Genomic DNA, 26,077 nt, shown 5'->3' with positions numbered 1-26,077 from the left:
TGTGACACAAAACAACAGGATTAATGTCTGGTGTTTGATTAGATGTTTGTTTGTCTCTGTGTCTTTCATTGTAATGAGTATAGCCAGGGCCACAGAGGCATGGGTGCGTGTTAGTGTGTCTTTCATTGAAATGAATATGGCTGAAGACATGGCTTTATCTCTTTTAATCAAGGAAGTAAAACGATGAAATTAAATAATAATGATGGAGATATACGTCAACCCAGAAAATATAATGTACATTGAAAGTTGCCCAACGAATAAATAGTCTGAAATCATTTCAGTATTTGTTTCTATGTGAGTGTGTTTATGTGGGTGTCTGAATATGTGTTTGTGTGTCGCGCGCATGTTTGTGTGTAAATGGAACAAAGACGCGCAATTTATTCATCTTGTGCACCTTTGTTCCATTCACACACAAAATAACAAAAAAAAAAAAATCCCTTTCCGCAACCAACTTGATATTTGTCTGCATATCTAGGTACATACTATTAAATCATCCATCAATTTGCTTCTCTGTATCGCTTATCCTCACGAGAGTCGTAGGCTATTAACTCATGTACAGCGGCTGAAATAAGTATTTAACACGTCGCCATTTTTCTCACTAAATATATTTCCAAATGTGCTATTGACCTGAAATTTTCACCAGATGTTGGGCACAACCCAAGTAATCGATACATACAAAGAAATTAGAACAAATAAGATCAGAAACTAAGTTGTGTGTAAACCTGTGAAATGACACGGGGAAATAGTATTGAACACATGAAGAAAGGGAGGTGCAAAAAGGCATGGAAAGCCAAGACAACACCTAAAATTTATCAATAATCAAACAGCAATGCAGCCTCTTGTAAGTGCAAATGAATATCAGCTGGTTCAGTCCTAAATGATGGCCTACAAAAAGGTTTCATTGCCAAGGTGTGAGTCAAGACACATCTCATGATGGGTAAGCGCAAAGAGCTGTCTTAAGACCATCGCAAACTGATTGTTGCAAAACATAACGTTGGTATTGGTTACAGGCGCATAGCTCAGCTTCTTAACGTTCCAGTGAGCACGGTTAGGGCCATAATACGTAAGTGGAAAGCCAAACATACCACCATAAATTTACCGCAATCAGGTGCTCCTCGCCAGACTTCTAACAGAGGAGTGCAAAGAATAATCATAAGAGTTGTCCAAGTGCCAAGGACCACCTGTGGAGAGCTTCAAAAAGACCTGGCGCCTTATGTACAAAGACTGGTACAGAATGGGACAGCGTGTGTGCGGCTGTCAATACTGTACTGATCAATACTGATCAGCGCACACACGCTGAACTAAAAAAGAAGTGGTCAGACATTAAGGTGGATGTGAAGGGGAGGACAGCTGCCCACCGCCAAAGTGTGGCCAAAAAAAGGCGGACGAACCGACGCGGAGGGCCTAACCCCGTTCGAGGAGAGAATCGTTGCGATCATGGGTCACTGCTCTCACATGTGGCTGACTCTGATCTCCTAACAAGGTTAACACCATGTATTTTTATAACTCATAACAAATGTGCTCATACAGTAACCCACACTCAGCCCTGTGAGATAAAGGTGCATGCGTAAATGTTGTATGTGTGATATTTATAATAAATCTTGTGAATTCAAACAGAAGCACATCAGCATATCAAAGAGGATATCAAAAACATTGACTCCTTTTTGATTACTCAATATATTATTTTAATACACAGGGGTGGACACGCACACTGAAAAAAAAAATCATGTTTGAGGGGTAAATTATATCATTATTGTCAATTAAGTACTTCTTGTGTGGAGGAATGGGCCAAAATCACACTACAGCAATGCATCGGACTAGTTTCTCCATACAGGAGGCATCTTGAAGCTGTCATTGCAAACAAAGGCTTTTGTACAAAGTATTAAATAAATACCAGTTGGCGTGTTTAATACTTTTCCCCTGTGTTACTTCACATTATTACACACAACTTTATGTCTGAGCTTATTTGTTCTACTTTCTTTGTATGTATGGATTACTTGGGTTGTTCCCAACATCTGGTGCGATTTTCTTCTAAAATAAATGATTTTTGGGGGGATCAGAACAGCATCTTCTTTAAATACACCCAAATTATACCATTAATCACCCGTGATGATGCATGTTTCGTTCAAATGACACTTCAGTGCTGTTGAACTGAATACCAGTTAATTGAATGCTTTATAACAGTAATAAAATCCATTATTCTGAATTTTCCTTCGTATGAATGGGGGTCACCGGGGCCCCTCTGGAACCAACGCATAGGGTGGGTTTTGATGGCTAACGCCTGGTGGCAGGGCATGCGCCAATCTCGGGATGACCTGGGAGACGCTAGAGGGACTTGGTCTCACAGTTGTCCTTGGAACGCATCAGGATCCTCCGGAAACGCTGGACAAAGTGGCTGGGGAGACGGAAGTTTGGGCTCCCATGCTTAAACTGCAAGACGCCGGAGGTCTCTTATTACCATCTAGTGGTAAATATCACAACTGCAAACGACTGGTTCTTCACAAACGCTAAAACCGGCTGAGCTCAGACATAACGTACTGTGGATGCTCTCGCTACCTAATTCAATACTGAACAATAATTTGTATTGCCCACTTGAGCAATAGTTGCTTTAGCCACAATAGTATTTGTCGGGAACAAAAATCTTTATATTAATAAGAACACAAAAGAAGCAAACTTACAACTGACGTGTGTAACATCCATTTATTACCACCTTATATGACAAACCTTGAAAGTACAAACATTGCTTTATTAAAACATCACCATTAATGTTTCAATAAAATAAACTGAGCAAAACAAAAAGTTGTAGGGTGTCAAGTACACCTTAGAAACAGTAGACAGATGATCAAATGACCTTGGAGGAGACAAAATAAAAAATAAAAACAAACGGAAGAAGAGTGGTAACTGATACAGAGGGGAACAATATTATTTCAAGAAACACTACATGTCTCACATTTTGTTTAAAAAAAACCGTTTTCATTTGGGGACTGTATAAACCTCTTATACAAGGTTCATGGAAAAGAAAGCCAAGAATACAAAAGTACTGTATGAATGACTCGCTCAAGCTTTGGCAAAAACATTTCAAGGAACGAAAAAGAAACATTGAGGTCATTTCTTATAGGAAAAGAGTATCCACGAGAGGATCGATGTTAAGTCTATTTAAGATCTGTTTAGGTTTGTTTGTTCTCTGTGTTAAAATGGGATTGTTCCACCCACCTCCATGCCTTGCATTTCAGTTAAAAAAATATCCACAGTGTTATCTGAGGCAAAAAATAAAGACTATTAAGAATATCAACAACAATCAATATTCTAAACATTGTCTCCAGAGATGTTGATGTAGTAAATAGAGTTCTCTACGGTGATCAGAGCTAACACTCATGCAGATGCACGCAGGGACAGAGAATCCAGCCGAGGCCGGTGTTGAGGTCTCTGATCACCTGGGAGCAGAAGCAGGTGCATGATCAAGAGCAGAAGAGCACACTGCCGGAAAGAAGCCACAAGAAGCAGCCCATTCCCACAGCAGATGAACACCACATCTTCTGTCTGTCCCTGCTTAAATTTGTACTGGCATGATTAGTGTTTTTCCTCCAAATCATGGTATCTGCTCCACCTGAGAGTGTGGAGTCTGTGAGTGTCCGTGAGGCAGCCTCATCACCAAAGAGTTGATATATTGATATAAAAGGGGTACCATAGAAGACTTCTGCTGAGATCACTAAGAAAAATACGACTACACACTTGATTAATAATATGAACAGTTTTCCCTACATACTACTAACACAGCGGAGAGGGAGGCGGGGGTGAGGAGCGAGGGAGAGGGATGGACAAACACAGATAAAAAGTAGAAAGACAAAGTGAAAGCTTTTATGCGCGCTCCCCACGGATGCGACGTGCCAGCTGGATGTCTTTGGGCATGATGGTAACACGCTTGGCATGGATGGCACACAGGTTGGTGTCCTCAAACAGACCCACGAGGTAGGCTTCGCTGGCTTCCTACAGTGGAAGGAAAACAAGAAATTTTTGTGAGATGACATCACCAAAATGAGAAATTACCAAATCTAAATCTGAACAACACAGACCTGCAGCGCGCCAATGGCTGCACTCTGGAAACGCAGATCCGTCTTAAAGTCCTGGGCGATTTCTCTCACCAAGCGCTGGAAGGGCAGCTTGCGGATCAGAAGCTCAGTGGACTTCTGGTAACGACGGATTTCACGCAGCGCAACAGTACCAGGCCTAAAAAACATTTTTAGAAATGATGGAAGGGACATGAGACAAAGAACGTGGGCGTGGTAGAAAGTGGTGCCGGATGCAAAAGATGGTGCTGATTTTTTTTCTTTGTAATGTGATTTTTATATTTAATACTGGATGAGATAATCCGCATATCTGAAATGTGAGCAAGGCGCATTAAAAAATTTTTTTTTAAAACTTGCTCTCCAAATACAGCCCAAACCACATACCAAAAATGTATCGAAACGTGGTCCGTTAAGGAACCTGTACCATCCCACACCTAGTATATACAGGATATTTTGTTTTACACTAATACTTAACTACAGTATATTTATAATTCCAGATGTACCTGTGGCTAAAAAGAAAAGAGTGTAGAGTCTCTGTCATGGAAATCCACAAGTCCAGTCAATGAATGGAACCGACAGCCTATTAAATAGCTACAGCTGCCGGAGCAAACCACTTTTTCATTGACAATCATGCCGTGTTGTTTGTGGTCTAATGATAAAAAAAAATAAGGGTACACTATACAGTCACTATATTGCCAAAAGTATTCGCTCACATGCATTGACTCACATATGACCTTAAGTGACATCTGATTCTTAATCCATAGGGTTGAATATGACGTTAGTGCACCCTTTGCAGCTTTAACAGCTTCAACTCTTCTGGAAAGGCTTTGCACAAGGTTAAGGAGTGTGTTTATGGGAATTTTTGACCATTCTTCCACAAGTGTTATTGTGTGGTCGCACAATGATGTTGGACACGAAGGCATGACTCTCTCAGTCTATCAATCTAGGTTCCACTGCACTTGCAATATCTACTTATTGGAGTTACTATTATTATTTGGAGGGTATTTAAGTAATACTTAATTAAGTAGCATGGTTGCAGTATTGTGAGACAAGCCAGCACCGGTACTTTCTTTGTCAAACGTCATTCAATTATTGCGTCAACAAGTTCGCTACATTAGGAGCAGTAGGGGGTTCTAGTCTGGGAATGGGAAGTGATAAATAGTTACGCACGTAGGGGTCAGTCGCTCTTTCTGTCGACTTCAATGATTCAAAACCGCTGTCTGAACTCCTGAACTCTTCTGGTGTGTTGTTGTGTTGGAATTGCGTATCGTGGTTGGAGTGTCTTTTGTACATTTCTGTGTTCTGGATTTACAGGGGAATCCAAAATGACCCCGAACGTCAGATTTAAAAGAAGAAGTCGCTCGCTTCATGCTGCTGTTGCCGTTGTTTGCTGGAGGAGCCATTGTGTTTGGCTTCCGTTCACACAATGTGAACCACACGGCCAGAGTGGCCAGAAATCGATTCAGCAGCTTTGCAGAATTGAATTGAATTGTGAAAAGAAAAATTGCAATGCATTGATGAATCTATATTTTTTCCCCACGCCTCGTCCTGGGCTTTGTCCTCAAGTGATTCTCAAATTCTGGCTAGCAATATGCAGGTGAAAACATATGCTGTAACAAGAAAAGGGAATCAAAGCAATTATTTTGCTGTGCCTGCTAGCCAGAACAACAACAAAATCAGCGGAGGGAGTATTGATGGAGTAGTGACTAATGTTCCAGCAAAAAATAATCATATAAAATACAAATATATATATATTTTTTAAAAAGTGCACCTGTAGCGATGGGGTTTCTTTACCCCTCCGGTGGAAGGGGCGCTCTTACGGGCAGCCTTTGTAGCCAGCTGCTTTCGTGGAGCTTTGCCTCCAGTGGATTTACGGGCAGTCTGCTTGGTACGGGCCATTGCTACTTAAGATCCCCTGAAGATGATGGAAACAAAATAAAAACATATTTGATCTAATTACATATGATAAAATTAATGTCAATAAACAACATACTTTGGAAATACTGATTCCCTTTCCTTAATGGCTTATGCGACAAATATGTGCCTCAAGGTGACACTCTTTCAATATGGCGATACAAGAAATGTTTAAATATTCACCACAGCACGAAATATTCAACACAACTCTGAGTATGACGCAGTGCACTGCAAGCTAAAAATCTCTGAAAATGTCTCGCAATACTAAGCATTAGTATATTTCAAAATGAAGCCTTTTGGTGCAGCTATTGCATTGGCTAGCTCGCAGCAGATGGGCAAAGGGTCATGTTTTGGCCACTATGTGTAGTTTTAACATTTCGAACGTCATAAGAAAAGTAATACGTCATAGAGTTTGTAGACATCAATCAAAGACGAATACCTACGCTATTGGCCGTTAGACCAACGCGCAAACGTACATATCAAATATAAGCCAATCAGCAGCGTTTCTCCTGGCTAGTGGGTGGGCTTTAGAGGCGCTTCCAGTTTTTGTGGGCCCGCCTCCCCCGCTCTGATGATGGCGGCGGTTTGATGCACAAACGGGATGAAGACCAAGGCAGACGGAGTAGCACGTAAACAACTTCCATTTAAAAAGTTGCCGCTGTTAGCGGTTATTGGGCGATGAAAGAATAATATAGAAGACATTCCAAGGATTTCAGTAATATGCAAAACACACTTGAACGGTCCCGCTAGCAGCACACAGCCGAGGTGAACCGGCGCACAATTAGAAAGAGAATTTCGCCTCCTCTGTAGAAAGACTGCGACTTCACCGTCGTCTCGATCACGCCGTGTTGTTTTCAAACACGATAAAAACGAGCGTTTATTCGCCGAATAAATAAACGCAGTAATTCGGTAAGTTACACCAAAATATCTAAAGTTAATTAACGAATGGAAAAGCCTGTAGGAAATGGCTCACCTCGAGAAAAAGTGAACAGAAGTGAGGAGAAACCTTTCGCTTGTCTATTTTCTTCGTATCCACAATGAGAGGTAGCGTCCAGCGGGTAAAATGGCCGCCGCATCAATCAAGTGTCCCCAAATGCAGCCAACGGTGTTCAAGTCGTTTTGTTCGGGTCACGTTCAATTTGGGCTTGACTAATGATTGTCAAACTCGTCTCAACATGTTTGTGTAACAACACCGTGTTCGCTGTTATAACTTAGTGAGCTGCTTTGTCCTATTTTTGAACTAGTCCGCATGGATGTGATTTCCGGTAGTAAAATGAGGGACGAGAAAGTTACTTTTAGTTACAGTACTGTACTTATTTATGATGACACGGTTTAAATGCATGTGAAAGATGCAAATAAAGAAAAAAGACAACTGTGAATATTCTATTTAGAAAATAAAAAGTTTGGAAGAATGACTTCCAAACTGTATTTGTGGAATGTCGTGTGCTATTGTCTCGTTTATTCTTCCTCCTACTTGATCAAACTCGTAATTTTATCAGTGAGTATGAGTAGTTAAGAGTGCATTGAACAAAATATTACCGCAACAACAATTCTCAGATTTTTCTAGTCCTCCTTGAAAGCAGACTGATTACACTTGTCAACAAATATATTATCTTGAGATTTTTGGGGGGGCTGATTTGGGAGAATTTTGATGTGCTGAATCCAAATATCATAGGGTTTTTCCCAATCAGGTAAACTTTTTGAACTATGGCTACATGTTTTTGTTTACAATGGCAGGGATTTTCGCTTTAGAGGTTCAAATAAACTGAGGGTTCAGGCCCTGAAATTTGAACAATGATGACGTAACATTCAATTTACAGGTACTTACTTTTATCAGTCTACAACTCAATTTACACTAAGCAAAATTTGTAAAATTTTATTGATGACCTGTTAACTTGGAATAAAAACCTGACCTGAACAAGAGAAGCAGATACAATTTTCAGATTCAACGATGCAATATTGTCCTATTTCAGTTGAAATATATATAATACATTTGTTTTTACCAAGTGTTGTCTTTGTGTTTAATCAAAATAAGACATTTTCAAACATCTGTTTTCACTTTGGAAAACTATGCTCAACATGATGTGTTAGGACCGATTTTTATCAGAGTATGTGAAAACAAATAGTCGACAGAGTAATCGATTAATAAAATAATTGTTAGTTGCAGCCCTAGTGAAAAACATTGATATTGCAGATACAAAGATATTTATAACAGCATAAGGTTTCGTCATTGTGACTACACTGTATTTTATGTTCAATATGAAGGATGGCATTCAATCACACCATTTAACCACAATTAGTTTTATTGTTGTTTGTATGTGAATTTTGGAGTACAAATGTTTTAGCCTTCAAAATGACCAAAAACACAAATCAAAAACAGTAGAAAAAAATAGGTTATCGACCTGAGAGAGAAACCAAAAATCATAACATTGCTTGAACATAATAATGTGGTGAAAACCAAGCGTAAAATCTAATTATGTCTGCTACATATATGCCGCTTTTGTGTGTCAAACCATGCAGAGTCATTATAGTGCAGTGACATTTGAAATTGACAACCAGAATAAAGCATTTGGATTCGGATACAATATTAAACACCACTGTTGTAAAAAAGAGAACTGACTGTTTAAAATAAATGTCTACTGTAAAATGACCAAAAAAAACCCAGAAGACCCATTATAACAACGAATGTGTCCGTTGGAAGATGAAAATGTTTTAACGCTATGTACTAAACTCATTCCAGATTACACACTAGTCATGGGTAGCAAAAACACCTTATTCATAGCGATAGCTAAAGTGAGAAGGGTAAAGTTTCAAACTTAAATGATATATATCTAAAGAAATTCTTCTACTTGTAGCACCAACCAAGACATAATCACACATTTACGGTTATCACAGTCATGATATATAGAGAACCTCAAACCAAACTACTATCTATGTAGGGAGAAGGAAAGGATAGTGACGGGATAAGAGAAGAGCATTTCATAAGACAGAAAAAAATAATAATTAGGCGCGCTCCCCACGGATGCGACGTGCCAGCTGGATGTCTTTGGGCATGATGGTGACACGCTTGGCATGGATGGCACACAGGTTGGTGTCCTCAAACAGACCCACCAGATAGGCCTCGCTGGCCTCCTATGACAGAAGAAAATGTTGAAGCGTTTTAGTGAGATGACATCACCAGATGACGAAAACAACTGTAGCCTGAATGATGCAGACCTGCAGAGCGCCGATGGCTGCACTCTGGAAACGCAGATCTGTCTTGAAGTCCTGCGCGATTTCTCTCACCAAGCGCTGGAACGGCAGCTTGCGAATCAAAAGCTCGGTGGACTTCTGGTAACGACGGATCTCACGCAGAGCCACGGTACCAGGCCTTTACAAGACAGGAGAGACATCGCATTTGGTTTCCTGATGGTTCACATCAGTACATGATAGCGATTTTAATTTTCTGCTTAAATAACGAAAGATCCATAAAGGAGCACCTGATATCAAATTCAAACATGCAAAGTGCTCGTGGACATCATTATATTGTCTGGCCTAAATGAAGAGACACTGGGCTCTCACCTGTAGCGATGAGGCTTTTTAACCCCTCCGGTGGAAGGGGCGCTCTTACGGGCAGCCTTTGTAGCCAGCTGCTTTCGTGGAGCTTTGCCTCCAGTGGATTTACGGGCAGTCTGCTTTGTACGAGCCATTGCAACTGTAGATCAAAGCTGAAAGTACAGGTTTTGTTTAAGTTAATGCATGCCAAAACTACACATTACATAATATGGAGGGCATACACATTATTGGAGCAATAATATAAACGTTAGACATTGTGGAAAACGATATATAAGTAAGTTATTAACACTACACATCCTTTAATTCAAATTGTATGTATGGGCTTCGTGAAACGTCTTTCATCTCCGGAAAAGTTTGGATGCTGACTGCCTTGTGTCATAAATGACAACGGAGACGTCTAATCAGGAGAGAGTTTGAGGGCCGTTAAGGAACGTTCAACCAATGACAAAAACATTGCTGAAACCCCGCCCATTGCGCACTGGTGAGAGTATGTTCGTTTCAAAGCACACCGCGTTCCTGTGTGGCACTAGCGTAGATTTTCCAATTCAGAATGAGCTATTTCAGAGAAAACGAAGCGACACCGCCCCTGTCGGCTGCCCTATGCCTATTTACTAACACATCCTCACAAATGGCTGGTTGCTGCCATGAAGACTGTAAACGGGAAGGAAAATTCACTCTAGCGATCGTAATGGTGGTGAAAAAAGACCGAATTGTGTAAACACCGTCGCACGAAAGCCGAATTTTATTTTTCAAGACGACACAAAACATGTCAAGGGTTCACTTGGTGGACATTATTTTGTCAGCTGACCCTTCACTCAAGGCGCACTTCCGAGACAAAATCGAGCAGATCACGAATGCTTCTTGAGCTTGCGGACTCTCAGCAGACACATAAAGGCTCGACGGCTCTGCGTTTTATTTGTTTCACGAAAATCATTGAAATATTCGTCCATCCGAAATCCTGAACGGCCGTAAATGATATTGACTCTTGGTAGAAATTGTGACACGTACCTTTGAAATGTGAGTGAGAAATTGCAGCTTCCAATAGGGATTTAATTTCTTGAGTCTCTTACGCGTTGTTGTCGCTACAAAATGAAGGGAGGGAAAAAAGGAAAAAGAATATAGTAGCGCATTTGGAGGCACGTTTCCCATGATGCATTGGGGACAAACATACATGCCGAAACACGAATTACACGAACGCGCCATGCGAAGCACTATAAGCACATTCTTAGTTTAGGAATGTATTGATTAAAGTTCAGTTTAAAAATATATGTTTGGCTTTCAAACTATATTTCACCTGGGAAGGAAATAGTGCTAAACACAGTTTTGGAGTTATTGACTTAGAGTTGTAAATCATTTTTACTCGCTAATATTTTATTTTAGTGTATTTTGGCGTTATTATAATAAATTTAAACATTCTTGTAATTTATATCCAAACCTAAAGGAGCACTCATAATTTAGTATCACGTGGCATACCACATATGTATGACCATATTTCACTGATAATTGAAAATATCGATGAACTCTTCAAGACGACATACATTGAAATAGAGCTCTAAGTATTAATTTAAAAACAAGCTGTTTGGTAGTTACAATATTGATCCTGTAGGCGGAGCCAAAGTGCGCCTCTACAAAGAGCTTCTCAAAAGAAGAAGACTACTTTAATTTCTTTCAACTCCAACATGGCCGCTGCCAGGAGGCTGAAACGCGTGGTGGCCTCGCAGCCAGGCTTTTTAAGTTTAAAGTCTTCGGATCCCACAGGGGAGGTTGGTAGTCGAAGGAAGCGCTTTAACAAGAATAAGAAAAAGAACTGGAACAAACACAGCGACATTCATGACGTCGAGGATTTTTTAGACGACATCAGGCATCAGGAGAGGACCACCGGGTGAGTTGGCCCAAACCAAGGTTGACTTGTTCTCAAACACTACTTGAAACGCCGTTTAGTTCATCTCCGATCTTGGAAATAGGATGCATCGTTTCCTGTATCAAAATCAACAGTTCGCCCCGTGTCTGGTACATATTTGGACGAGTGTTAAAGACTCGATTCGACGTTATCTGCGTGCGTGCCTGTGTGTGTGTCTAAATGTATAATATGTGCCTTGTCTGTATTTCTTGCAGTGGCCTGTTGACAGAGAAGTCTGATGACAGTTTATTCTTTCTGGATGTTGGGCAGAAACAAAAAGATGATCACAAAGGTAACAAAAGAGGGAATATTCATTTGTTTTTTATTTTTTTTAGTCTCATTTAACACTTTAACACTGCAAATTTGCACTTTCTAAATTGTTGACATCCAGATGCTGAACTTAATCTTACATTTTTTTGTCTTTAAAGCATCAGAGCAGGTGGTAAGCAAGAAGAGGAAAGGGAAGTCGCAGCGTCCTCTCAGGATCGACCTGATCCTCCAGCAAAACTCTCTTGTCCCACCAGTTAAAGAGTCAGTATGCATAATCACTTGAGTTCTTTTTGGACTATCATATATGTCATATTAGCAATAAATAACTTGCATCTCCTGTATTCTTCAATATTTGCAAATATGTAATTTTATGTTCTAAAACATTAGCCCTCAACAAAGTTTTGAGTTTATAATAGAGTGTGTGTGTGTCCAGTGATGAGCTCATCCTTGTGCTCCCAGTAGTTCCTTTTTGGACATGTGAAGACAACATACAGGAGCTCAGGAAACTTGTGTGAAATTTGGTATCCTGGCATCTGAGCATTTGCAAGTGAACAGTTAGCTGTGTAAATCAGATATATTTGAGCCACATGTTTGCTATTTTGTCCATATATTGAGTAATTTCTTCAGCTCCTTGGTCAGTGCCTCTTTATGTAAGCATGAATTATTCTTCCTCTACTTGTTCACTGAACTGATAATGTCCCTCCTGCATGCTTCTCCAGTGTGCTCTCCTACCAGCAGCCCAATGCAAAGAAACTTCGTTATAATGCCAAGAGGGTAGAGCAGCAGGCAGCCAAAGGCATAGTGCCACGGAGGCAGCGAATGCTCCTCAACAGACGGTCGTCGAATGCAAGAGCAAAAAAGGCAGTGACAGAGGCCAACAACAACCCAAACAGAGACTATTATGACATCTGGGGACAAGAGTGTAAGTAGTTTTTTTGTCCAATAATACTAGCATCCATTTGCTTTCCATCTGTCCTTTGTTCATTGGAATATGAAGTGTCCACATCACATTAGAACTGACATTTTGGAAGAAGGAAAAAAAAAAAGCAAAATTTAGTTTGTTATACTGATCATGATTCTCTTAGGGGAAATTTAGTTTACACCCTGTATGATTATTTTTTGCTGTACACCACACACGTGCAGGCATGCAAGGAGGAGGATGTCACAGCGAGGCAGCGTGTAAACGTTGTTTGCGCCACCGAGCTGATGTTCAGGGGGTTTGGTGTCCTGCCTTGGAAGCTCATGGAGTTTGGTTAATTTTCTGCACTGACTGTAGATGGCCTTTAAAGATTTCCTGTGGAATACACTGCTTAATTTAAATCACTCCAGCATATTGCAGAGGCAGAGAGTACAAACCTTAAACCACAGAGTAAAGGACAAGGCCAGGATGACAAGTTAGTTTGCTCGAGACCTTTTAAACGATGTGCTGGTATATACAACCATTAATGGTTCAGGACAATTAGGACCACGATATTTGTCATCTGTTCTCACTTGATTGTTGACAATTGCATTTTTTGGAGCATTTTTATAATTCAGTCAGAAGTTTTTTTCCATTGTTTCTGTCATAATGATTTGTTAATCATATTAAATAACTACTAATTACTCCATTAAACACAGTGATGGAAAGATAAGGAGTCCTTTAAATTGCACACTGTCAGACACAATTCTCAAAAATGTTAAATGTGTATCTTTTAAAGTGTAGCGTTGCAAATTATATTTCAAGCGTAACTCTGGAATGGTACAAACAGACCCTTTCCAAAAATATACAGTATCATGTTAACATTTATTTCCATTATTCCATTGGAGAAGGTAAACTTTCATAGATTATAGATTAAGGGCCCCAATTTAAAGAATTTCAAGTATTGTTAATTTTTACATAATTTGGGCTTTCACCTCATAAAAACCACAAAATCAGGAATTCAAAAAATTAGAATGCTGTGAAGAAATCAGTCTCAATATTGTTTTAAACGGAGTGTCACACACTAATCAGCCACTAAACTCAAAGCACCTGCACAGGTTTCCCCAGGTATCATTGAATTGCTTCAGTTTGGTTCAATTGTCTCAGTTGAGTTCAATATGGGGAAGACATCAGACTTGACAACTGGCCAGAAGACCATCATTGATGATGGGTAGACCACAAAAGTTCATAGCTAAGGAGGCTGGCTATTCAGAGTGCTGTGTCCAAACATATCAATGGAAGGACAAAATGTGGCAGGAGAAAATGCACCAGCAAAAGAGATGACCGTGGGCTTCAGTGGATTATGAAACAGAGAAGATTCAAGATTCTAGCAGAGATCCAGAAAGAGTGCAATGAGGCGGGAATCACAGCTTCAAAAACCAACGCATCCGGGAGATGGGCTACAACTGTCGGATTCCTCGGGTCAAGCCACTTCTGAGCCGACGTAGGAAGCGTCTCAACTGGGCCAAGGAGAAGGACTGGACTGTTGGCCAGTGTTCCAAGGTCCTCTTTTCCGATGAAAGCAAAGTTTGCCTTTCATTCGGGAATCAAGGTCCAAGGGTTTGGAGGAAGACGGGTGAAGAACAGAACCCAAGCTGCTTGAGGTCCAGTGTGAAATATCCACAGTCAGTCATGATTTAGATGCAATGTCCAGTGCAGGTGTTGGTAAATTCTGCTTTCTTAAATCCAAGGTCACTGTCAACCAGACTGTTTTGGAGGACTTCATGATTCCTTCTGCTGAGGATCTGTATGGAGAGGATGATTTCATCTTCCAGCAGGACCTGGACCCTGCCCATACCGCCAGAAGCACAAAAACCTGGTTTGATGCCCATGCCATCACAGTGATTGACTGGCCAGCCAACTCACCGGATCGAAACCCCATTGAGAATCTACGGGGTATTATCAAGGGGAAAAGGAGGGGCACCAGACCCAAAAACAAAGAAGAACTGACAGCAAGTATCAAGGAAATCCGGGCTTCCATAACTCCCAGGCAATGCCACAGGCTGATTGCCTCAATGCCGCGGCGCAACGAGGCAGTGATTAAAGAAAAGGGATACCCAGCCAAGTATTGAAGATTAACAATTGTTTTGAAAGTACCATAATTTGATTGATTTAATGAGACCCTAATTTCTTTTTTTTCCCCTACAAAAACTGAGAGGTAAATGGTGATTTCTTCATAGTATTCTAATTTTTGGTATTCCTGATTTCATGGGTTTTATGAGCTAGAACCCCAAATTATGTAAAAAAATTAACAAATACCGTATTTTCCGCACCATAAGCCGCACCGGATTGTAAGGGCAGTCTCAATTACGGGATCTATTTCTGTACATAAGCCATACATAAGGCGCACCATATTTGGCGCATGCTAAAACAAGGTAACTGAAGCAAAACTGAGTTTGGGTGAACTTTATTTTACTACGCATTTAAAAATCAACTCACATTATTTTTTGATCAATCTTTTGTCAAAGCAGATACTTTAGCCCAGGCATTCACAATCCATTCACATAACGTAAGCGTAAGTACTATACGTAGCTTTACGTAATGTTCTCTCTCAATTAGTTTATCGCTGCCAGCATACATAGTTGTACGTATTACGTCCCTATGTCGGCGGGAAATGGTCACACACATTCCTAAGGCGTACCAGGTTAAATGGTGCACCGGCGATTTTTGAGAAAATGAAAGTCTTTTAAGTGCGCCTTATAGTGCGGAAAATACGATACTTGAAATTGTTTAAATTGTGGGTCATGAATCTATAACCTATGAAAGTTTCACTTTTTGTATGGACTCAGAAATAAACTTTTCCATGATATAAAATTTTTTTGGAAAGGGTATGTATTTCCAGATTTGGGCTCAACACATGAAACTCTCAACACATTTTTGTCATTTTGCAGAAATTATCCACTTTTTTTCCCTTTTTTTTTTCAGATCTGTTTAGTCGACTGTTTCGCTGTAATACACGAACTACATTTGTATGATAAGAGCCCGCTGAATTCCCCGATGGTGACAGTTGAAAGCTTGCAGGGGCAGACTGTCATCCATTTCTCTGCCACGAGCTATAATATTTATTCATTCCAAAAAAGTAAGTTCTAGTCATTGTTTTTCTTTGTGAACAGCCAAAAGTTCAGCAGATCCATGGTACCTTCAGCAGACTGGCAAGAAGCTGGTCAAGGTAAGAAACCATATGAAACAGTTCATCTCAATATCTGCTCATATATTTATTAATCTGTTGATTTATGTTGTGGCAGCGGGCAGAGAAATTGAACGAGAAGCCATCTGTGCTACCTGCAGTGGAGGTGATCGCTCCCGGAGGTTCCTACAATCCAGACTTCTTCTCCCATCAGGTAGGTTTCCCTTCTATTGTATATTCTGCTGTATATTGACTCAAAGGACTATTAATGCAGACAACCTGACACCTGATTAAATAGCCAAGACATAGGAAACTCTACTGACTCAACGAACCTTTGAGATGGGGCAAGCGTGTTCCATAACTGATCACACTTGTTTCGGTTATAAAGCCGGTACGATTGATCTGATCGTGACAGTTTGCTTAATTGTAAACTCTATCATCATCAACAGCAGGCACATGACGGCTTCCTACCAGAGCTCTTCTGCGACGGTCATGTTTTTACCCATTTGTAAATGATAGCATTGTTTTTTTATGCCACTGATATAATGTTTGTGTATCGTTGCTAGCGTCGTTGTAAATAGTTGTTAAAATTTGGTTTTATGTCAGTTAGTCCCCTAATACCTTTAATAGTTAATAATGTGAACGTGAATAGACCTTGTTTATCCCCCTCTGCATCTTGCTGTTTGGTGGTAACTATTTTTTTAAATTACTCTGGAAACGGAAGTGAATGTATCATCCCGAAAGCTGACCGGTCTAGTTTTCATGACATGCAAGTCTGCTCACGTGTCAATGCTCACGTGAGAGGGATAAGCTCCCACCTTAAAGTTGCAATGTCAAAACTAAACTCTAGAGGGCATCACAGACATCCATCCATCCATTTTCCGAACCGCTTATCTCCACTATGGTCACAGTCGTGCTGGAGCCTATCCCAGCGATCTTTGGGTGAGAGGCAGGGTACATCCTTATGTAAATGAACTCCACTGTTGCATATCAGTGGTGCGGAAGGGCAGAATTGCTCGCTTGTCCCACCAGTTAGTCAGTATACACTATGTAATTTTATAATTTCTACTTAATTGGAATGTATATCTTTAATATTATAAATAACTACCCCTATCTGCGGTGCTCCACAGATATGTATTATTGTATGTGATTTGCACATACAATGATGACGATAACCACAGGGATTTTGAATGAATATAATATGAAAATGAAATGAATAAAGTGTGTGTCCAATGATGATCTCATCCTTGCGCTCCCAGTATTTCCTTTTTGGAAATGTGAAGACAACACATAGGAGCTCAGGAAACTATTGTGTGAATGGTATCTTGGGATCTGAGGATTTACAAACACACAGCCGTGTACATCAAATACATTTCAACCAAATATGTTTAGGTTTTTCATTTATTGAACAACTGCATGGCCAATTCTTCAAGTGTACATAACTTATGGAATTAAGATGTGAAAGGAAAAATGCATTTGCAAATAATCAACTAAAAGATGTTTACTGTTCAGTCAATTCTGACCCCCAAAGTAGCAGATAAAGAACAAAGGACTTTCGTGGTCTCACATGTGCTCACACTTGAAATATGCAGGCTTTACTGCAAGAGGCCCACGATGTGGAGGTTAAGAAACAGAAAGCGGAAACCAAAATTGAGAGACAGCTGGCCAGCAACAAAGAAGATCGAGCAACAGAGGTACTGAGTCCTTCCAGCTGTATTTACTGTCACTCTTTGCTCTCACTTCAGACAAGCCTTGATTGTACTGTGCATTTGTGTCCACAGGACACTGTCTTTCAGGAACGAGTAGAAGGCCTGGTGGAGGAGAATGAAGATGACGAAGTGCCTCGTATCGAGGAAGAAGAGGAGGGTGGGGTTGGAGGAGCCATCGCACTAGCAGAGAAGAAGACTGAGAGACAAAGGAAGAGAGAAAAGGCAGAAAAAATTAAGGTGCTTACGAAGTTTGTTACATTAGAAAAGCAATTGAGGTAGCTTCATGTTGAAATTGCATTACTGTTGCTGTCAATATTTCGTATTTTCTTTCAATTTTGCAATTCTGGATGCGGCTTTCCACGTAGTGGTGAAATGCACCAATGTCTAGCATGTGTAATAAGTTGCTATATTGCCTTTTTCGCATCTTTGGTTCCAATAGGAGCAACAACGGCTGGCTGAAAGACATCAGACAGAAAAACGACAGCAGCTCTTCCAGCTTCGCTCTATCAACGCTGCCATCAAACAGCAAGAAAAGAGAACCTGTGCAAGATGGAAACAACGGAAGGCCAAGATGGAGGCCCAGAAAGCTCAGCCAAGACGTCTTGGCAAACTCAAGTACGTGCTTAACACTCTCATCAAACCTCTCAGTATGTTAACAGCTTTTCTGTGATGACAAACTCACTGGAGAGTCTAAATGCATTAATGTGTCATTCTTTAAGTCCCTGAATGCACTTTAACAACCATTAAAACCCACCTTCTTTAGTAAATAACCCCGTTACTTTCGGAGAAAATATCAGTATTCCCACTGGGATACTTTTGATTTATAGTACTGTATACCTGATCAGTTTTTAAACCTGTTTAAAGCAAACATTCAGCAATATTTTTAAAATTTTAATTCACTTCACTGTTGTCTTAATCTCGGACATTCTTTCATCGAAATACACAAAGGATAATGAATTACAACACACTTGCCATCCACCCATCACACTCTGGTATTAAATGACGTTCCCGACCATTCTAGCATTATCTAAATAATAAAAATAAATAACGGTTAGCAACAAATCGAAGGACTTTTTGTGGTGGTGTTGGAGACTTGTGGAGACTCCCTCCAGGGCAGGAGATGTTCACCTCTCAGCATCCAGTTTGCTTGTCTATGTGAGGTGGATGTGTGCATGCAAGGGACACATCGACACATATATGATATACCTCCTCTTCCCAAGGTGACAAGTTTGCCGAACATACAAATATTTACCAGTTATCGGAAGCTAACGGTAATCGATGCATCTAACGAAACTCACTGGAGCTGTGCTTACCATTTGGCTTTGACATGGTTTCGGACAGTGTACTTGCTTGAAGGTGGCGTATCCCAGCCCAGGCTAGCTGCCAAGTCTTTGGACAAGAAAATCAGTGTGGGGTTGTTTATGTGCTTGCTTTCAGACATATTTTCAGCATCTCCCACACGATTTACCGTAATTTCGCGTGTATATTGCGCACCCATGTATAATGCGCACCCCAAAAGTTGGCCTCAAAATTCTGGAAAACCCTTCTACCCATGTCTAATGCATTTTTACAATGCATGATTTTGCTTCTACCCATATGATCAAAACATGAAGTATTATCTGTATATTGTTAGTTTTTTTTCAAGGAATTATTCTGAAGTTAAGCACTTTATTTGAACATACTTTTTTTTTTTTTTTTTTTACTTGCTCTTATTTTGAAATTCATAGCCCTACTTTTATTTAGTAAATGAGAAAACGCACAGTTCTGCTCATGTTTGATTACCCAAGCATAATTTGTGAGATGTGTACAATTCTTTAAAGAAAACACAAAGGACCAGGCGAAACACATTTGTACAATTTTTACAAATTAAACGGTCAAGCATTTCAGAAAAGCATAAAGAAATTAATGATGGTTGTTGCTCAGTCATATTTAAATGAAACAATATTTCACAAATTCTGCCAGGTTATGTAAACTTATGAGGACAACTGTACATAAATGCAGTCAGACGTACCCCTTGTCATATTGGAACGAAAGTTTAGGCTACACCTTTTTTATAACCACTAGGCGGCGGTGGCATATTAGAATGAAAGTGTACAGCTTTTTCCTTACCTCTAGATGGCGGCATACATTTATAAAATTGAGGTTTTTTTTTTCCACCCCCATTTGCCCCTATATCCATGTGTAATGCGCACTATTGACCTTTGAGAAATGTTTTGGGGGGTGGGGGGGGGGGGGGGGTTGTGCATTAAACACGAGCAATAACGGCACTTGTTTATGTAATTTCATACTTCGTGTAGGCAGGCACACCAGAAACCCCAAGTACTTGTTTACAATCAATTAAGAAGTCAATTTTCATTGCGTTTTACCCTTTAAAATTTGTATGCCTGGAAAAATTTAACAAATCCAATAGAATGCTTTGTGGGCTACCCGTTTTCGTGGCAATTGGTTTTGCCTTTTTAACTTCTCAAGTGTTGTTTGTGGGAAACCTAATGAATACTGTAGCTTTTCTAATTTATATTTTCAATTTGCTGGGCAAGCATGTTAAATCCAACTTGCTCCGTCTGCTCAGAAGTTGTCCAGTTTTAAATTTACTTCAATAAATTGTTTTTTACCCCATCTGGCTATTTGGCAGATTTCAGTTTGCTGCTGATCTGTTTTTGAGCATTTTTCTTCATTCCAGGTTTCAGGCGGAGGACCTTGAAATCAAACTAAGTGATGAACTTACCAGTTCCCTACGACAACTAAAGGTACTGCTTCCCTGTCAAAGCTTAGCTATTACCAGGGACATAGCATCTTCACAATTGTTTGGTTTGTTTCCTTTCCAGCGTGTTTACTTACTGATACTCTCAAACAGTAGTGCTCTACACTCTCATAGCAGTTAATTAACATGTAATTTAATTTCAATGGTTCATGAAACATTCAGGGTAAAATAAAACCTACAGACAAAAATATAAAATGTCTGTAAAGTTAATTAATGAATGGGGAATTATCATGGGTGGAAGGAATCAAGTATTAAGGTACTGACTGACAAGAAATTGTTCTGGCTGTCTTTCTGGGATGTGTTGTAATTCTCTGTTGCTACAGCCAGAGGGCAGCATCCTCAAGGACCGCTTTAAGAGTCTGCAGAAGAGGAACCTGATTGAACCCAGAGAGCGAGCAAAGTAAGAATCTGCTTCACTTTTACATAGCACTTCATCCTAGGGTCACGGGGACATAGTGATTCCTAAAAATGTGTGTTGCCTCAAATGCATGTCTCCCTCCCCCTCAGGTTCAAGAGGAGGTACAAGCTGAAGTATGTGGAGAAGAGAGCTTTTAGAGAGATCACTTAATGCCGCAGACCACAGAAGCAGAGCCTGAGAAAACAGGAGTGCTTTAAAAGCCACAAATGCAACATAATTGAACCATGTGTATATACAGCGTAATGACTCTCTCTGACCTTTTCAGGCAATCCAACCATTTTACACAAGTATTATGACATTTAATTGATAAAAAAAAAACAAATGAGGTGTAGCAGTGTGATTTGTGTCTGGCCTGGTCTACATAGATCAGTTCCCCATTTTGACCTGGTGATGATGGTTCTGTGAGTGATGTAAATGACTTTGTTCATGCCCAGTGATGTTTTGCTACCATTCAATAGTGATTTCCAACTAAGCACAATAACAAGCTCGGTTATGTTAAGTGTGATTGTGCAGGGGATTTGTTCAGATTTAAATTCACTTTTGTTAAATAAATATCAGATACTCTATTTCTAATTTAGTTGAGGGTTTTGACTTGTGAACAGTTTTATGTATTTGACATAAGACTCCAAGTAGAGTTAATAGTATTTATGTTTCTAAGGAAGCAAGCTGATGGGATTAGGAGTCTGGGCTAAGGTGATAATTGATGTCAGGCCACCATCTTAATGTCAGTGTAATCATAATGTTAATTGCCTTCAGTGCCCTAAAGAAGTGAATGAGGTGCGACCACTTTGTCCGTTGTTGCCTGGAGTTTCAACAAAGCCTCTTAGCTGCTAATCGGTGTGAAAATGTAATTTTTTACCTTAGAGACAGAGGTGCACTCCTCCCAAAAGATATGTCGCTGCTTGCCACAAGTGTATTCGCCACATAAGTGCATTGTGTGTGTCACCCAACTTAATTACTTCTACCTGCAGTGAGTTTAATCAAAATCTCCAGTTTGTCTCCAAGGAAACAAATCAATGTTTGTGTCCCCAACCTTTGATGTAAGTACACTGACGACTTCCTTTTTTTTTTTTTTTTTTTTTTGAAATTTTTGAGTTTACTCCCTACATTTGAAAACCTAACTGTAGTTTCCACTCCTTTGGTAAAATAGGCTCATTACTTTGTTCAACCCCTGGAGATAACACTGTTTAAAAAAAGACATACAGACAGCAGTGGTTGAGATCTGTCTTACAAGGTGCCTTTGGAACACCTGTTCTTCATCGGCAAAATCAATACATCACAATGTCTTGGCATGACCTCAGCAACAGAACTGGAGACAAAATTCGCTGCATTGCTGGTGTGGGCAAATGTACTATACTGTAAAATGGCAATAGTTGTGTGTGTGTATATATACAAAGAGTTAAACTTTCATAGATTTTTGGTTCAGGGCCCACAATTTAAACAATTTCAAGTATTTATTTTTATTTATTTTTTTACATAATTCGGGTTTCCACCTCATAAAACCCACTAAATGAGGAATTAAAAAAAAATTAATACTCTGAAGAAATCATTTACTTCTCAGTTTGTGTAGGGGAAAAAAAAGCGAGAAGTTAGGGGCACAAATCAATCAAAATATGGTACTTTCAAAACGATACCTTAATCTTCAATTCTTGGTTGGGAATCCCTTGGCTTGAATTACTGCCTGGATGCGCCGTGGCATTGAGGCAATCAGCCTGTGGCATTGTCTGAGAGTTATGGAAGCACAGATTTCCTTGATGTTTCCTGTCAGTTCTTTTGTTGTTGGGTTTGGTGCCCCTCATTTTCCTCTTGATAATTACCCCATAGATTCTCAATGGGGCTTAGACCTGGCGAGTTGGCTAGCCAGTCAAGCACTGTGATGGCATGGGCATCAAAGCGGGTTTTGGTGCTTCTGGCAGTATGGGCAGAGGCCAGGTCCTGCTTGAAGATGAAATCTGCATCTCCATACAGATCCTCAGTAGAAGGAATCATGAAGTCCTCAAAAACATTCTGGTAGATTGTTGTGGTTACCTTGGATTTAAGAAAGAGAATATACGGTTGCATTCGTACGTGAACAAAACAGCACCCCAAAATTATTAAATCACTAATTTAATAGGCTAAAAAAAATGCTTTTTTATTACGGTGTCATTAATTAAAATGCTACCACCAGAGCGCCATGCCTTGGCTTTCAAAGTCCACATAAGTCACACAATTCCAACACTAGAAAAAAACATTTAAATGCAAACGCCTGTCACATCATCCATCCAAACTCTGATCAAACATCTTAGCGGTATTAGTGATGCAAACAGTTTAACATTGAGTTTAAGAATTGCAGTGTAAAGGTGGAAATCTGCAGTTCCTTACCTCATGTCACTGTCTCCCCCCCCCCCCTGCAATGAGGCATTTCGATTGATTTTAACAAAGCAAGCCTACTGAAATGTATTACACGGGTTTTGTGATATTCTCATTCTTGTAAATCTTGTCATGCCTTGTGTTACAGGGTGCACTTCAGTGGAATGTGTGGTGAGGCTGTAAGAAATACAGGGCAGTCTGAAGATTGCAAAATTAGTATTCATCCTCCTCATTTGTACACACGGTCTCATGGCTTCTAATTTTGCAGCAGCTGTTCACTTTTAACGTGGAGCGGTGGTGCCAACCATTCAATTCTGCCATCACTACATTCCCTAAACCAGAAGCTAGTAATAAAAAAGAAAATCCACTGGAATTGGGACTTTGTAGGACAAAAAAAAAAAGTCATTAAATCCAAATGGTGGTGCTGCTGCGCACCTCACAAAGTTGTCTGATGGTTAGGGGCATATGTTTTTATTTATTTATTTATTTGTTTGGTTTTGTTTGCTCATGCCAGGCAGAAGCAGATGGGAGCTATGTTGTTTGTGTTTTTTTTCTCTTTTTATGTGAGCGGCACAGTGCTGCCAGATTGATTTTGCATAGTGTGTGTGTAGAGTCGTAGTTATTCATGACCAAATAGAATCAGATGCCTCTCTCACCTCCGGACTGTGCCGGGTTCACAGATGCTGTGCTGGAGTTGGGCACACTGGAGCACATCGCCACGCTCCAGATCTCCAGCTGAGGTCACGTATTGCAACACAGTCCATGTCAATTTAAACACACAAAACATTTGCTTGGAGAATACTACAAATAGTACTAACATCTTCTCATGGTCTTGATTACAATAATCATAATTCTGTTACGCTAAATCTGATATTACGCACAAAAATCGTTGAAGTTTAGGGTTCATCTGCAATTTGCTGACAGGAAGGGGAGAAAATTTCAATATCACTGCACATGCACAGTGTTTCAGAAAAAAAAAACACTCACAGGACAAGCTATTTGTTACATGAACTGTAATAAAATAGAATCTACCTTTACAGAACTAACTGCACAGTTTTGATGTGTTAATTTGACAGTGTGCTTATTCTTGTGGTTGTACTTTAACTGCACTGCATCCATGGAGTTGTTTGTAATATTTTGATTGCTTCATTTGAGAGTCAAGATAGCTGTCCGTGTGATGCAAGGCAGTACTTCAGCACTGCAAGTTGCAACCACAATAACATTTTAATTAATAGATCACTGACAGTGTCAATCACTGAGCATTGCTACCTTTTATGAGGGCACAATATTTGATCCAGCTCTTGTAATGGATATCATTTTAGTGGTTCTCATACTGCGGTCACTGGACACCCGGGGGTCCTCAAGCTGTAGCCTGGGGTCCACCAAATCATTTGCAATAAATTATCTTGTATTATTTAAAAAACAGTGTGGGTTTTCGCTGGGTGCTCCGGTTTCCTCCCACATCTGAAAAACATGCAGGGTGGGTTGATTAAAGACTCTAAATTGCCCGTAGGTGTCAATGTGAGTGCGAATGGTTGTTTGTTTATATGTGCCCTGCGATTGGCTGGGGTCCAGTTCAGGATGTACCCCACCTCTCGCCTGAAGATTGCTGGGATAGACTCCAGCACGCCCGCGACCCTTGTGAGGAGAAGCGGAACGGGCGATGGTCACATTCAAACCCACGTTAATTGGGAGTCAGCACACACCTGCCATTATTCAAAGTTCCTCTGATTAACCCCAAATAAATTTCAGGTGTTGTCAGCTTTTCCCCCAAAAAAATGTTTGCTTTCTAGCAGAAGACTACAGGAACACTGACTTCCATTTCAAACTATTAAGAATTCCTTCCATCATCCAAGGTTGAACGTTTGGCCATAATTCGAAATGGTATGTTTAAAGCAAACAAATCACTGCTTATAACCAAAATAACACCATGCCTACAGTGAAGCATGGTGGTGACAGCATCATGATTTGGGGCTGTTTTTTTTTCTTCTTCCACATTTAACTGAACTTAAAGAAGGTGGTAGGAATTGTGAGCAGTTCACAAATACCAGTCAGTGTCAACACTAAACAAAACAAAAAAGTCAGGCAAAGGCTAGGAGAACATCTGAACATTCTTTTGCACTTTAAATGGTGACAGGTCTGTGCTGAATTCCATTTAACTTCAGATTGAATGTGTCCATCCATCCATTTTCTATTCAATTTATCCTCATTGTGGTCACAGATGTGGGATTACGGTTAGTAGACTGTTCACCAGCCGATCGCAGAAGAGTTTGAATTTAATTTTGACCACAGCTACATCCCAGTTATAGAAGAGTGTGCACACTTGTGCAACCACATTATCTCAGTAGTCTATTTTTTTTTTTTAACTTTGCCTCTCCAATATATATATATATATATATATACATATTGAATTGGACAGTTTATAGGCTATATTAATGCTGGAAAAAAGTTTTAAAATTTATCTTGGTCTCATTTTCTTTTTTAAAATCACAAAAACATGGCATTTGAACATATGTTGACTTATAGCCACTGTATATTATATACTGTATGTATTTCCTTTATACACTATATCTTTGCATTTATTATTAAGCGAAATGTCTGTATTGTGTTAGAGAGCATGGGAACTTCAGTCACAGCCAAGCATCATTAATGTTTATGACTAAATCTTAATGAGTGCTTCTAATTTCATTGTCATTCCACACACAGTCAGTCATTTACTCACTCACATTTTCTCTCTCTCATGCTATTCCCCTGTGCCTGCTCAGTATCCTCGCATAGCCTCGTTGTGGCTCTGGAAGTGAGTAAACAGCAAGCGTTGCCTTTGCAGTGAAGCAACGATGCATGACACAGCGTGAGGGATGGTGATGAGAACTGTCAGAAAGCAATAAATAATTGTGATGAGGAGAGTGTTATTCGAGAAAGGAGTGGTGTAGCTGTACGAGATACTGTACATATATGTGTGTGTGTGGGGGGGGGGGTGCTTGGGGGATAAATACAGTGATGAAGAGTGAGCGAGAGGAGGGGGAGGAGCAGAGAGATGAATCCTTTC

General features: G+C 40.0%; 3 protein-coding genes across 3 annotated transcripts; 1 reads left to right on the top strand and 2 right to left on the bottom strand.

Annotated features, from left to right (window-relative positions):
* Nucleotides 1-2,686: 2,686 nt before the first annotated feature.
* Nucleotides 2,687-7,191, bottom strand: LOC133404796 (histone H3.3A). Its single transcript, XM_061681097.1, has 4 exons — nt 6,955-7,191; nt 5,839-5,982; nt 4,074-4,227; nt 2,687-3,987 (listed from the first exon to the last, which is right to left on the bottom strand). The coding sequence occupies exons 2-4, from the start codon at nt 5,964-5,966 to the stop codon at nt 3,859-3,861; spliced, it is 411 nt and encodes a 136-aa protein (XP_061537081.1). The 5' UTR covers nt 5,967-5,982; nt 6,955-7,191; the 3' UTR covers nt 2,687-3,858.
* A 1,075-nt stretch (nt 7,192-8,266) lies between these two features.
* On the bottom strand, nt 8,267-10,655 carry LOC133404794 (histone H3.3A). The gene is made up of 4 exons (XM_061681096.1): nt 10,545-10,655; nt 9,543-9,688; nt 9,198-9,351; nt 8,267-9,113 (listed from the first exon to the last, which is right to left on the bottom strand). The coding sequence occupies exons 2-4, from the start codon at nt 9,668-9,670 to the stop codon at nt 8,985-8,987; spliced, it is 411 nt and encodes a 136-aa protein (XP_061537080.1). The 5' UTR covers nt 9,671-9,688; nt 10,545-10,655; the 3' UTR covers nt 8,267-8,984.
* Nucleotides 10,158-21,716, top strand: nop53 (NOP53 ribosome biogenesis factor). Its single transcript, XM_061681095.1, has 12 exons — nt 10,158-11,418; nt 11,652-11,728; nt 11,865-11,967; nt 12,426-12,628; nt 15,778-15,833; nt 15,910-16,005; nt 17,384-17,485; nt 17,573-17,737; nt 17,940-18,115; nt 20,181-20,247; nt 20,585-20,661; nt 20,769-21,716. Exons 1-12 carry the CDS (start codon nt 11,216-11,218, stop codon nt 20,827-20,829), a joined length of 1,386 nt encoding a protein of 461 aa, XP_061537079.1. The 5' UTR covers nt 10,158-11,215; the 3' UTR covers nt 20,830-21,716.
* Nucleotides 21,717-26,077: the final 4,361 nt, after the last annotated feature.

Source organism: Phycodurus eques, chromosome 7, assembly GCF_024500275.1.
Source record: "Phycodurus eques isolate BA_2022a chromosome 7, UOR_Pequ_1.1, whole genome shotgun sequence".
Taxonomy (NCBI): Eukaryota; Metazoa; Chordata; class Actinopteri; order Syngnathiformes; family Syngnathidae; genus Phycodurus; species Phycodurus eques.
Note: the sequence above shows the minus strand (reverse complement) of the source record. Positions and strands in the feature narration are given on the sequence as shown.